The sequence below is a fragment of the Mchenga conophoros genome, linkage group LG7 (genome assembly GCF_057382185.1).
Source record: "Mchenga conophoros isolate Kocher_MC1m ecotype Shallow Benthic linkage group LG7, M_conophoros_male_GT1.1, whole genome shotgun sequence".
NCBI classification, from domain to species: domain Eukaryota; kingdom Metazoa; phylum Chordata; class Actinopteri; order Cichliformes; family Cichlidae; genus Mchenga; species Mchenga conophoros.
Genome location: NC_140532.1, coordinates 24,773,101 through 24,787,841, shown reverse-complemented (window position 1 = coordinate 24,787,841; position 14,741 = coordinate 24,773,101). Strand labels below are relative to the sequence as shown.

At 40.8% G+C, this 14,741-nt stretch overlaps 1 protein-coding gene across 2 annotated transcripts in view; it reads right to left on the bottom strand.

The window, feature by feature from the left end:
* The window catches only part of met (MET proto-oncogene, receptor tyrosine kinase), a 68,052-nt gene that overhangs the window by 34,207 nt on the left and 19,104 nt on the right, over positions 1-14,741 (bottom strand). For both annotated transcript variants that reach the window (XM_085283039.1, XM_085283040.1), the window contains exons 3-6: positions 9,010-9,213; positions 1,525-1,653; positions 1,262-1,435; positions 127-284 (exon numbers count right to left, since the gene is read on the bottom strand). In XM_085283039.1, coding sequence (XP_085139165.1) covers positions 127-284; positions 1,262-1,435; positions 1,525-1,653; positions 9,010-9,213 — 665 coding nt within the window. The remainder of the gene's footprint in view (positions 1-126; positions 285-1,261; positions 1,436-1,524; positions 1,654-9,009; positions 9,214-14,741) is intronic.

Genomic DNA, 14,741 nt, shown 5'->3' with positions numbered 1-14,741 from the left:
ACTGTGCAGAACCAGTGCTGTTTGAATACGTCACAGCAGGCCAGTGCAACTTGCACAAAACACATGCACAACATTTATTAACACTCCCATCCCCAAAAAACACTCTTTACCAAAACACAAGCATACCTGTTGGAGTTTTCTTGCCTGGACAGTTTACAGGAAGCCCCTGCCACCTCCACGGTTACCATGGAAGCCTTGAAGTTCTCTGTCTTGTCGAAGCCAAAGTTCTTGCCACAAATCGTCACTACAGTAGAGCCTCGTATTGGTCCAGAGGCTGGACTAACCTAATGCATTCATAAAGAACATATTTTAAACAATCCCTTTGACATTTTTCTTCCCATAAAATTGAGATGTGGACCCTGAACTTAACAGACATGTGCAATACTACAAATATGTTCTGAGATGAGATGTAGAAAGTAAAGAAGTGTGCAGTTGAATTCTGAACTTAATTTTCTCCATTTCTAAAAACTGCTCAATACCAAGCTTTTTCAACTAACTGGTTTCCTTCTTAGAAAAAAACAAAACAAACACACACACACACACACACACACACACACACACACACACACACACTTTGAGCACATGATGCAGAAGAGTAAGTAACAACACTTAGAAGGTAACAACCAGGCAACGACTGCTGTGCAAGAAACATCCACTCAGCTTTTCTGGATTGAGGCCGACCCTCAAGCAAGACCTTCAAGCACAAAAGGTGCTTTTAGAGGTACATTTAGGGCAATGGAGGTCAGCTGCCATTTTTGTGTGTGTGTGCGTTTAAATGAAGGCAGAGTAGCAGCATGGAGTGTAGCATTAAAGTCAGAGAGAATGGAATCCAGCTGAGCTTAGTTGAGTCTGACAATGCCAGAGCAGAGTTTAGTAGTTCAGTGCAGCTGTAAAACGTTTGCCTCTCAGGAAGCACCTTAACCTTCGTAAGTACTATACAAATACAGTGCAAACACGTGCAGATGAAAGGCTCAACAGACAGGTTACATGAACAGTATTTGGCAGGAGAAGAGTAAGAGACAGTCTGTGTAAGGTATGAACACAGCATGGTGTGATTGTATGATACATGGTTAAGGAAACACAGTCAGGAGAAGTTACTTAAGTTTGCTTTTTATTTCAGAACCACTGAAGAACATATAGAAGAAACCTAAAAACTGAAATATCAATGAGCTTTAATAGCGCTCATTTTGGATGACCAAATCATGCCTGTGGCTAATGATGAACACGCAAAACATGCACAACCTTTGTGTACTGTGGTTACCTTGGTAATCTCAGGTGTGCAGTAGTCCTGGGTCCAGATGGAGGAGGTGCACTCGCTTGCTCTTGTACAGCGTCCATCACACCAGCCACATTCTGTCACTCTTGACGACAACAAACACGAAATGCATGTGGTCAGCTGACCACAGCCGGGGCCAATTAAAGGGACCTTAGTGATCTAGGTGGGCAGAATTCAGAACAAAAGAACTTAATATAAAAACAAACAAACAAAAAAGGCACAGGCGCATTCCATAATTAGTGGTTTACCTTGTTTCCTGTGGCCATCAGAATGGCTCCATCTGAATGGTCAGCATCGAGCAGTGCTACACTGGCGGTGACAGGTCTCGAGTCCAGGTGGATGTTGACATGGGGAGAGGCAAATCGGGAGAACAACACCTAAAAGAGGGAAACATTACTGCAGTTATCCTAAAGGGGTTTCAGTTCATACCGATGTCTGTCATATACTTAGATTAGATTAGATTAGATAGAACTTTATTAATCCCTCGGGTGGGTTCCTCTGGGAACATGCCTGTGACAGAGTAAAAATATAAGTATGAATATTTTATAAAGACGTGCTAAAATAGTATGGGCATATTTGTTGGTACCAATAAAGCAACTATTAATCCTGGCATAATATTCACGTTTTAAACAAAGTTTAATTCAATTCAATTTTATCTTTATAGTACTAAATCGCAATAATAGTCACCTCAATGTGTTTTATACTGTAAGGCAAAGACTCTACAATAATAATCTAACAAAGTAACAAAGTATTTAATCTTAATTATCAACACAGGTGTCTTTGAGCTTTTCATCAGCCATTCAGCTTACTTTGGCTGTTGCTTAATCAGGTATCACTGTATGCAACATACTGAACATTAACCAGAGAAAGCAAAGGAGACAGCTGTCTGTGGATCTCCGACAGAAGATTATAGATATTAAAGGTTAAGACTATCTCCAGAGGTTTTGTGCTCCTGTGACCACGGTTGCCAATTTTCTTACAAAATATAAGCCAACCTTCCAGGATGTGTACAGAAGGAGAATTACAACCCGGGTTCATCAGAAGTGATAGTGTGGATGGTAGAAGAAGAGTAAAGAAAGCCATTCAAAATCTTGTCACTATCTGATCACCCCATCCTCTGCATGTTAAACAATAACGGGTTCCATGGAAGACGAACCAAGCGGGCTCCTCTACTGACGGAAAAATACAAAAAAGTGAAACTGCATGTTGACAAACCCCAAATTCCTTTGGACTGAGGTAAAAGTGGTGATTTTTTTTTCTATCAGCTTTAACAAAGGACACCTAGTGTACCTACTGTGAACATGGAGCGTCAGAAAGCTTAGCCCCAGGTTGTGGGTCCTAAAACAGGATAAGGACCCACAACAGAAAGCTAAAAGCACTCAAGAATGGCTGGAAAATAAACACTGGACTACTTAAATGGCCCTCCATGAGCCAGGATCTTAATCTTCTATTGAACATCCATGGGAACAGCTGAAAATATGCAGTGTGGAGACACTACACTGGGCAAGACACTTTACCCTACTGCCTACTGGAGTTGGCCAGAGGGGCCTCGCTTCTGTCAGTCTGCCCCAGGGCAGCTGTGGCTACAACTGTAGCTGCCTCCACCAGTGTGTGAATGTGAGAGTGAATGAATAGTGGTATTGTAAAGCGCTTTGGGTGCCTTGAAAAGCGCTATATAAATGCAATCCATTATTATTATTATTATTATTATTATCATTATGGCGTGTTTGCATTTCTTTAATTGTATCAAATATTTAACTGAATCAGAAATCAAAAATAAAGTCAGATATGTGTTAAATATGGAATAAACAACACGAGATGGCAGTTACAAGTCATTTCAGAGATGGTACCAACCAATTTGTTCACGTCTGTATAACGACAACATCATCATCACAGTCCCAACTCTGGTACTGCTTATATAAGCTGAAACTGACTGCAACATGTATCAGAAGAAGAAGCCACCCGGAGACGATTATCAAACAAAAATGTAGCCATTCAAAATGATCTAGTAACAAGAGTACTACTTTCTAAGAGAAGATAGAAACAGGACTTAAGCAGTTCTCTCTCTTTTTAAAAAAAACAAATGTACAACAATACATTGCGTTAGCACCCAACACACACCTCCCACCACTAGCCAACCCCCATTTTTTAAGCAATCAGCACTCAAGTCAGATCAGGACACCTGATAAGTAGGTGGAGGTGGAGTTATTTTCCTTTGTCACCTCTGTTTTTCATTATTGCTATATTTATTCATAACAGGGGAAACTTGGGAAACATTATATGAACAATAGCAACGCTGGAAGATTGACTTTTTATTGACATGAAGGAAAACGATCCAGAATGTGTCATCTTTCCTGAGGCAATTCTTCATTGGATTTTGGCTCACTTTAAAAGATCTATTGTGCAAAGCAGAGTTGACACACACACTCTATGTATACTCGAAATTTCCAAAACAGGAACTTCACATGTGTAACCAATGGCAATTATAATCTGTCTTAACCTAATATACCAATGTGAATGGACTCAATATAAATGTTATTAGCTAATTTCAGAAAATCTAAATGGCTGGACAATTATTTATAGCAGTTTGCAATATAATTACCAACACAACATGTGTTAAAATAAATGGAATGCCACATTTCCCCAATTGATTGTTTCGGTTGAAAAAAAAAAAAAAAACCCAGCCCAACAAACACCATTATACATTTTGATATTTTCTCTAAGAGCTACGTGTCTGGAACATTATTTAGTAAACAAAACGGCCGAGTACCCGTTTCACTAAGCCTATGCAAAACACAATATCCACAAAAGAGTCTTAAATTAACTCCAAAGGTTTATCATTAACATGATTTATGTGTATTCAAACACTAACAATGACACAGTAATGAAACTATAGAAATCCGTGAATGGAGTGGGAAGTTTGCTTACAACAGCTGGACTCTGAAAAAACATGGTGTCCTCATACTGAAGCTGGCATTTTTTCATCTCCTGAAAAACTTTAGTGACCATTTGATCTAAATGTCTCAGATTTGTCTTTTAGCCACATTTTGATAGTCTGGCAGTACTTCATGTACCCTGCCTTTGTACCAAGGCACTTTTTTCTACCCTTAACATTCCTCAGGGATTTTGGAGATTTGGCAGATTTGTCGGCAGCACATCCGAGAGACAAATCTTCTGTCCCAGCACATCCCAAAGGTATTCTTTTGGGTTGAGATCTGGTGACGGTAAAGACCACTGTGAGTACAGTGAACTCACTGCCATGTTAAAGTAACCAGTTTGACTAATGTTTGAGCTTTGTCACACAGAAGGAGCCCATCAGAATATCTACATACTTAGGTTGGCAGTGGGCTTTGAAAAATGCTCACTTAGTAATAAGGGGGCCAAAGTCTGCCGCCTTTATACCACCATGAATATCACCAATAACTGGCGATACAAGCAAGATGGATCCATGCTCTCATATTGTTTATGTCAAAACCTGACCCTATCAACCTGATAAGATAAGAGACTTATCAAACAAGGCAACATTTTTTCAGTCTTCTATTATTCATTTTGCTGAACCTGTGTCAACTGTATCCTCAGTTTTGTGTTCTTAGTTCTTAGTTGTTATTAATCTCTGCGTCTCTTCCACAGCATGTCTTTTGTCCCATTTTCCTCTCCTCGCCCCCAACTGCCCTTCGCTGAGGCTGGTTCTGCTGGAGATTTCTTCCTGTAAAAAGTGAGTTTTTCCTTCCCACTGTCGCCAAAACACATATAGGGGGGTCGTCTGATTGTTGGGGTTTTCTCTGTGTTATCGTAGCTTTACCTCACAATATAAAGCACCTTTAGGCAGCTGTTTGCCTGAATTGAAGTGAAATAAATGTAACGGGTTGCTGAAATGTGACTGGCTGATTAGATATGAACATACCATGTACCTAATAAAGTGGCCAGTCAGTGTATGACACCCTACTGCTGTGAATGCACAGTTTTCCAAACGTGGGAAGCCAGGGGATTTTACAGATCTTTCCAGTGCTTTCAGGTGCTGCGGCCATAACCTCCAAAAGGTGATGGATGGTTAGAATGAATGCTTTTGACACTTTTGACAATCAGTTAGCTTGATGCTTGCAATACAATTTACTGTACTTACATGCAATACATAACCACATGTCATCAAATATGAACAGAGCTTCAAGAAATGATCGAAAGCACATCAATTTTCCCCACACACGTGCACACGCACCCAACACCTGGAACACCATTCATCACTTGTGGTTATGCTGCAATTACAGACCTCGCAGCAAGCTGCACAGAACAGGGTCTCTAATAGGGTGTGCGGTTACACCAGTGCCATTAAACCTTTTAAATAATACACTCACCCACCTACACACATTTTTTTCCACATCAACTCTGCAACACTATTTATACTCAAAAAAGAGAGTTGTGGTATTGGAAACACAACAAATCATGTCCAGCATATCTCCAACACACTGACAGGGCCCTGCAGGAACAAGGGCTGCGTTATAGCTGTCATTTCTGGTTCAGTACAAAAAAAGTTACACAATGCACTATTACACAGTTGCTTTGCATTTACACTGTTGATATCCAGACCTGGTTCAGTTGAAGCGCTCACACAGAAACACTGTTACCTCTATCAATCTGGACCTGACATGTAATGACTGGCTAACCATACTTTGTTGCCTCGTTTGAGTTTGGTAAGAGTCCCTCAATGAGAAGTTACTGCAAAACGAGAAAACAGAAACATGAATAAATCAGTAAATCTTCTGTCCGTTTGTGTGGGTCAGTGTCCCGTAAATCCCTACAGTTCTGTGCATTGTAAATTTTAAATGTGATTTTGTTGGTTGGCTGATACACGGCTTGCCCTCGCCCTCACCCTCAGAAATGTCTGGTTTTCCTGCATCATTCTTCCCACTGTTTGGGCCTCATGATCAACATTAGCTTTGTATCATTGAATATAATAGGTAGCTTTCCTCTGGGGACAAGGCCATACAAGAGGAATCTCTCTGGAGGGAATGGCGGCGTAAATTACAGCTTATTGTATTAAGCAGGCAGGGGGGAAATTTGGCCTATAAACACAGCTACTGTGTTATTCCCACAGTGGCCTAAGTGAAGTCGAGGGAAACACTTCCTGAGCCAGAATGGAGTCCATCGGGGTGAACAACACTCTTTCTTTCACTGCCTCTACCCTATGCTCCCTCTCACCTTGTCCATTGGGAACAACCAGGAAACTGAAATACATGAAAAGTTGACATATTCTTTCTACCGCACTAACAATGAAATGAACTGCTATAGCAAAGACGACCACCTCTCACAGCTTCTTGTCTTGTTGTTGCATAGCTTGGGCTGAGACTGACCAGGTGGCCAGAAGGTCATCAGTTCAAATGTACGCCTTCCCAGTTTAGGACTAGAAAAGCTAATGAGCCAATGAGCCAACAAAATTCTCATGGTAAACACAAAGTGGTTAGAATAGATAAACGGTGAAGTGGGACTACAGTGGTTTGGTTCCAGGTGGAGACACAACCTTTTGTGGTTTTGTTAGGAATAACATCTGAGATACCTGATTTTATGACCCCTTGTGACAAAGGAGCAACTGAAATAGCTTTGAAGTAGTTTGTGTCAAAATCAAGTGCATCTAAAATTCACAAGCAATGTTTGCACCCATACATTTCCCACCTTTGTGACTAGAAAACCAGAGTTTCCCTCAATGTTTTATAGGGAAGGTGCTTCTTCTGCTAAAAAATTGATTGATGGAAATTTTTAACCCACAGCAAGCAAGACTGTTGCACTCCACGGGTTAAAAGTAGGTAAAAGCATGAATGAGAGAAGATCAATCCAAAAAGCAAAAGGTTTACTCATCATTTTTTTATGATCTTACAATATCTTCCTAATGATTTTCACTAAGTTTTCTTTGTTCATTTGGATTTCATGCCTTGGAAATATCTTTTAACCACTATTCCTGATCAGCGTCTTTCCCTCCTGACTGTTGACTTTAATGTCCCTCTTTGGTCCGTTTTTAGAAAAAGATATTTGTACGCAATAACAAATGAAATGGCGAGCTTTGCAGTGCAATACAGCTGGTCTCCTCTTCAGACTTTTAGCTAAAACAATGAACCACATCCAATTCAGGCAGCCACAAAAACGCAAAAACAGAACTGAAGGAGGGGCTGGAGTGGTGGTGTTTGACGGTACAGAAACGCATAGCAACAGCTGCACGGGACGCTCAGGGAGTAGAAATGTGGCGTGTGAGAGAACGTGTCAGTGAAACTCGCCGTTCACCATCAACGTGTCGTTCGACTTGTAAACCCCCCTCACGCCCCACTACCATCGTCTCTACCCTTCCTCCATCCTGCGCTGCCTTTCCGTGCAGCTGTCAGCCCTTTTTTCCACATCTTTCTTGCTGTTCTTTTCCATGCGTCTTCTCATTCTTGTGTTTCAAAAACACGTGAGGTAATTTAGTGTTTACTTTATGCATTTCATTCCATTTGCCACAGTTTTTTGTTTTTATTATTTTTTACAGACACACCAATGCACCACTTGCTGCACTTGCTGTATTTTCAGCTGCAACCCTTGCATGCATAGTTTTATTGTCCGAGTAAATGACTTCAGCACCACAAGAAAACTGAAAGTAGCTGCAGATGGTGAGTCACAGTCCAAGATGCAGCTACACAGGCTTGTCATATTGACTTAATTAAACTGAAAGCCAAAATGTTATGTTTTACCTTGATAATCCGCCCTTGCATGACTCTAATTAGCTAAAGTACCTCTTACAGGCTAAATATTCATTTGAACTTCAGGTGCATTGGAATTAAATACTAAATGACTGCATGTGGTATTTATTAGTCTTAAATGTGATTCCTTTTAAACTTGTGTTTTTGTACTTTTCTATCAAGGCTTAAAGTTACGTTGTATGCATTGTGTATGCATTACCAGAGTAGCGACCTCTTTGAGGTGTGTAGCCACAAAAGTACTGTTAATTTTTTGTGTTTTTATTGCTGCTAGCTGTGCTTATAAGGTATGATTTTGAAAGTATATTTAACATAATTCTCTGAATTCTCAGAGAAAGTTTTAGCTTCTAGTTTGTTAGATCACAGTCTAGTATTAATTTATTGATATTTCATATTTTACTAATTTTCCGTAATATGTGTAACATGGAGATTGTGGAAACTACTTGCTAACCAGTGTAGCTAGCATTAGCTGATAGTTTAGCCCTGCTGTTCAAATATGGCCATTTCTGGCTTAAAAACATCTGGCTCTATAATTCAAATCACACATCCTTTAAGAAAATTAAATTAATAAACTGAGGACCTTGAAATTCTGCCTTTCTTTTATAAAGTCATCCAATAACATCCTTAAAAAGAATGACCAGAGGCGTGGAATCTACTGCTGGTCTGAGCACTAATAGCCTAAATAGGGACGGTATTTGCTCAGATGACTAGTTAGAACATAGAGTTCTTTGAAAGCTCACTGAGCATAGTTCAAAGGTAAGCAAACTGTGAAAAACTGGAAGATTCTGGAGCTTGCTGATAGTTTCCCCTAACTTGCTTCTAGTTAAGACACCTGGACTTGTTTTCTCTACTGTGTCTCCTGCAGGACACTTTCACCCGACATCGATCAACATCCTGGCACATTTACATGAACAGTGAGATAGGGAAACTGCTTTAAGATTATAAATGCAGGCCTGTAGAATACATTGCATGCATTTGACAGGCAAATTAAGACACTGACGGTGACTTGTTTACCTGTATTTGACGTCCATCAGCAGTTCCTAGGTATACCACAGCACGACCGTGGACTGGCACCACAGTAATTGAGGTCACCAAGGTGTTTGTCAAGTCTTTGTGCCAGTATTCTAACCTCTCGTATAACTGGGTCACCTGTAGGCGATATGTGCTCTCTTTTCCTTCGTGGATTCCTTCATGGGGGTCGCAGTCATCTGATGAAGTCTGCAAAGAAACCACAGGAGTCAGTGGGAGAAAATTTCCTCTAGCGTGCCACAATAATAATAATATACATGGACATAATAGTGGAGAAAGTACTTTTTGCTGTGGTTAGAGACATGATACTGATAGGATATATGATGTAGCCAAGAAATGTCAAATACCAGTGTGGTCATGTTCAACAATGAAAAACATCCGATATGGAACATATAATTAAAATCAGTAAACTTGGATAAGAATGAAAAATATGGCATAACCATAAAAATCTGATTACCAGAAAAATAAAACAATATACTTTTAAGCGAGATCTGATCTCTTTGTCCAAACAGATTCTAAAAAACGACTTGTTATATAATATCATGTTGAGCTATCTTATTTCATTTCTGTTCAGTTGGGGGAGGGTCAGGAGCCAAAACCTCCTAAGCCCACTCTTAGCTACTCTTTCATCAAACCGAGCTCGTAATGGAGGTCTCAGTGTGATAGTACCTCTAGGGCAAGTACATGCTTTGTTGAACAGAGGTTTGAGGACTGGAAGATTTCATGGGAAACAGCGAGGAGATATTCATGCTGTTTTTCATTCCATGTGCAGTTTTTTCTCCCTCCAACTGGGAAACCCCACTTTTTCTCGCTTTCTCCACCCTCCTCCTGTTTTTCTTTGTCCTCGTGAGTTTAGAACCAAAATCTGTTACTCTCTTAGTTTGCAAATGCTGCTGGGTTGTTCACATTGTTGTGTCTGGAGCCTCTGGAGCATACAGTGAAAGCACAGACTGAAGCCAGAGTTGGATTCAGGGTCTTTTCTCTTTCAATAACCACCCCCCTCCTCTTACTGCCCAGCGCTGCTCTCACTGTTCGGACTCTTGTGTTTAGTCATGGCCTTCTGTCCTAGCCTCGGGTTTCATTAATTATTAATGACCCAGAGAGTGGCGGGCCTCTTGTGGCTCTTAAGGTCCTTGACCTGGCTGCTTGACCAGACCTCCACTTTCTGTTGTCTTCTCAACTTCAGTGGTTGACAACCTTTTCTTTGTAGTCACAAAAATGGGCAGGCCGTACAAGCAGAATGATTGCTGAAACTTGTAGACAGTCTCAGTGCCTCGGTGTGTACAGCCCTAACAGTTAACGTCTACCACTTAATGCCACACAGAAATGTTCATGACTTTGGTAGTGACCATTTATTGTGCACAAAAGGGCAAAAATTTAATTGGCTGCCTCCAAAACTGCTAATCACTTACAGGCTCATTATCCTTTTCTGGTTCTATCTAAAGTAAGCTTGGGTTGTTATTTGCGGTGTGTGTGAAATATGCTGCATCATTTGTTTAGTGTCAAGCTTTGAAACTCGGGAGAACAATGGTGAAGTAATAAATCTGAAGGTTTTTTGTTCAATTTCAGTGATGTTACTTAAACAGAGATAAACAGGACCTCACGGAGAGGAAGGCAAGGAAAGCAGAAAAACCTGGCTGACTTACAAGCATGCTGCAACAAACCTTGGTTAAATTAAATATCCTCAAGGCCAGTGGTTGCAATTACAGAGACAATGGCTAAGTCAAAACCAGCAAAAATGTGGAGGAAATTTAAAGCTGGCAGAAAGATTGGCTGTTTTTTTTTTGTTAAGTCCACAGCTGGCAGGTGATGAAGCCAGCTGATATGGATGGAATTGCGAGGCTTTAAAGAGGAACATTTTTTCAGAAATGACACTTTGCGACTGAAATTGATTTAGACTTGGATAAGTACATGGACACGTAGGACAGTAGACACACAGGACAGTGTAAGGGCTGAGGCAAGAGAAACACCTCTTCTTCAAACAAGACACAAACCTGTTTTTTATCTGTTGATGTGTATGTGTAAGAACACCTTCACAAAGTCTACCCTTCTCATACATTTGATCACAACTCCAAGCAGAACATCAATATCACTGAGCACATATGAATCGGCGAAAACTCTACCGACTTTCCTAAAACTACAGCAGATGGAGATGTCACGATCACTACAGAGATTACACCCTGCAGCTCAAAAAACAGGCCCCAGGCTGATTATTTTCAGAGCAAACAAACAGGACTTTAGGTGTTTGTTGAAGTGGAATAGGACGTTGGGTGATAGAGCAGAAAGGGTCTGGGAGGCATCCCTGTGCTAAATTATTTTGAAAGATCAAAGCAATGAAATTGGACAGTCGAAAAGACTGTTTTGACAAGCTTCGTTTGAAGCACCGCTGCTGTTATCCTTGGCTGTTTCTTGGCACAGAGACAGAGAGTTTGCCACAGAGTCAAACAGGTTCTGCAAGAGGGTGACGTTTCCCTTAAAGTCTGATAGAGACTTAAATTAAATATTTTTATTCAGTAACTGCCAGTTAGAAGAAGTGCAATTTCAACAACCGACAGTCAAAAAAAAAAAGAGGAACCTCAGAGGAACTCTGCAAAGAGCACCTCACTATTTCCACAATCAAATGTCAGTATTAATAAAAGTGTTATTAATCAATGACCTTAGTAATTCTAAGTTCAAACCAACATTTTCACATTTTTCTTACATTCATCTTTTAGAAGATTTATGGTGTTGGCAAGCTGTTCTACATCTTTCAAGCCATTTTGTGAACATGTCTTCCAGTCGTGTAACAGGCACCACGGGGCACATACATGAGATACTGTACACCTTTTGCTCTGTACTTAACCAGCAGTTATTGTCCCCAAAACAACGGTCCTGCGATAGGGTTTCGGCGTTGTGGAGCTCCCAAAAGCCTGGGGCACTGCTCAGGAGAGTCAAGAGAGGGGTGAAAGGTGATCCACATAGGCTTCAATGTCACTTTCATATTCTCGCTGTTGCTCCTGGGTCCAGTGTGAAGAGATACACTAATACCTGAATTATAAAGCATGGACTGGGTTACAGCCAGCAGAGGCTTTCGGTATGACAGTGTGTTCAGTGCCAATCCAGGGGAAAATGATTAAAAAAAGGTTAAAGGCACTTTTGCTAATATAAAAAAATGTAACGGTTGTTGTGGGGGTATAACACTGTGTTAGCAAACTTGCACTCATGAAATTCAGGAGGTCTGTGTCACTGCTGGCCTCTCAGCTGGCACTCTCCCTCAAATAACCTTTGACCTCTTGATCGCGTGTGCGATTGCACACTCCAGACAGCAGGGAGGTTTGGCTGTCGTTGGGGTGTGTGTGAATGCAGTTTTTCGAGAAATAGAAAGCAAATGCAATGTGCGCACGTATGGGCCCAGAATGTCTGTGTACACGTGTGTGTATGTTTGCAGCAGGGTATTGTTGCACTTATGTTGGGACACACATTACTGTACCCCACCTGGAGTCAGTATGCACGATACTCTGCAACCTGATCTCAACAGCTGTAACAACCATGATGTATGTGTGTGTGTGTGTGTGTGTGTGTGTGTGTGTGTGTGTGTGTGTGTGTGTTTAAAATGCACAGGTGGCTGGTACCAATATACAGTCTGAAAGTGTGTGTTGTAGAGAAAAACATCTGCACACATAAACAGGTCCAACAGAAGACAGGGAGAATAATATGTGACGATTGTAGTGAAATGTGACCACGTCTTCTAAAAATGTGAGGCATATGTATATTTGTCAATAACCAAATACTTAAACCACACAAGTATGGCATATTTGAGTTTTATTAATCTGAACAACCACTGCATATTTGTAGAGCTTGTGGTTATGTAGTACTCAGAATTCTTGAGCTTCCCCCATGTGCTTTGAATCAGTGTTAAACAAAAAAAAAAAAAACATTGTTATTGTTTAATTATATATGGATAACCAAATAAAACAAACAGCAATACATTTTTCAATCAACTTCAAAATCAATTACACTGAGTTAGGAAGATGTCAATAAGCACTTATTCTAAACTTACCATCTTGCAGTTGTGCCATACATGCTATAAAAGTTTAATTTTAGTTTAACAGCTGTTGCTAATTGTTATATTTTTGCAGAATTTCAATGGATAGTAAGATCAATTTGAATCTCAACTCAATGCTTTTCTAATTATTAACTTGTCTAAACACTTTGAAGAAGAATAACTTTGCCTCAGCAAACTTCCCAAACCATTTTAGTCACTTTTGTCACTTGAAACAATTACTAAAGTTGTTAATGATACTCTAATTCCTTCTCTGTGTATGGAGTATCTCTGCCCCCTGTTCTTCTTATATTTCTTTATATATTACTATACTAGTAATACTTTAATACTTTACTGTGTCTTTCAGCACAGTCTCAAGAGCATGGAGGAGATTCCAGGAGACAGATAGTTACTGTAGTGGAGCTGGACAGGGCTATAGAAGGTCCTTAACCCATCAGTAGGATTGATGTTTTGTGCAAGGAGGAATAGGATGAGCAGAGCCCAACAAAATGACCTCCCGCTGGCCACTGGTGTGACTGAAGATACTTCATGAGGGTGGTCTGAGGGCCCGACGTCCTCTAGTGGGCTCTGTGCTCACTGTGGAGCCCGAGTGGCTTTTGCAACAGAATGCCAGAATTGGCAGGTCAACTACTCTTGCCCTGTGCTTCGCTAATGAAAGCAGGCTAGCCCTGAGCACATGTGATAGATGTTAAAGCGTCTTTACGGCGCCCTTAAAATCGTTCACCATGACTGGTGATGGGTAAGTGATAGTCTGGGTCGTCTTCAGCCGAGGACCCAGGCTATCACTGGGCCTTTTTCATGTAGAGGCACACAGACCTCTACAGGCTGGAAAACAGCCATTAGGTATTGGGATGAAATCCTTGGACCCATTGTAAGACCCTACATTGGAGCAGTGCGTCCTGGGTGCCTCCAGGTGTACAACAGTGATTGATGTGCGCAAGTATGCAGGCAGTTCCTGGAGGATGAAGGAAGTGACACCACTGATTGGCCCCCCGAGCTCCCCTGACCTAAATTCAACAGAACACCTCTGGGACATTAAGTTTTGATCCATCCAACACCACCAGGTTGCACTTCAGACCATCCTGGAGCGCAGTGATGCCATGGTCCAGATGTGAGAGGTAATCCTAAGGACAACATCTGGTGTCTCATTAGGAGCATCCCCTGATGTTGTCAGGCATGCATACAAGCACTTGGGGGTCCATAAAAACTACTGAGTACCATTTGAGTAGCTGGAATAAAATCACTTTGATTTTCAGTGTATCTATGAATTCAGCCCTCTGTAGGTTGATCATTTTCATTTAAAACAATGTCAAATAATTTTTGTTCCTAACACATTCCAAAATCCATATGATACAGACATCAAGCATGGGTTTTCCCCTATTAAGAACCTATTAAGTGTTGCTTTCATTTTTTTGAGCAGTATATCGGACAACTATTCGATTTCTACAGATACAAGGATGACACTCAGTTGTATGCAGCTGTAAAAGCAGATCACCATTGTCAGGATATTAAACACGTGGCTCGCATTCCTGCTGTAAAAAGTACATTTGCAATAATTACTTGGCAACAGAAAAATTGCCAACTGGACCAATTTGACCAGCTCTGATTAACTGGGTGAGTGAAGATTCACACGTGAGTCATGTCTGGTGTCACTTCAAAATTGAACTAAGTCAGC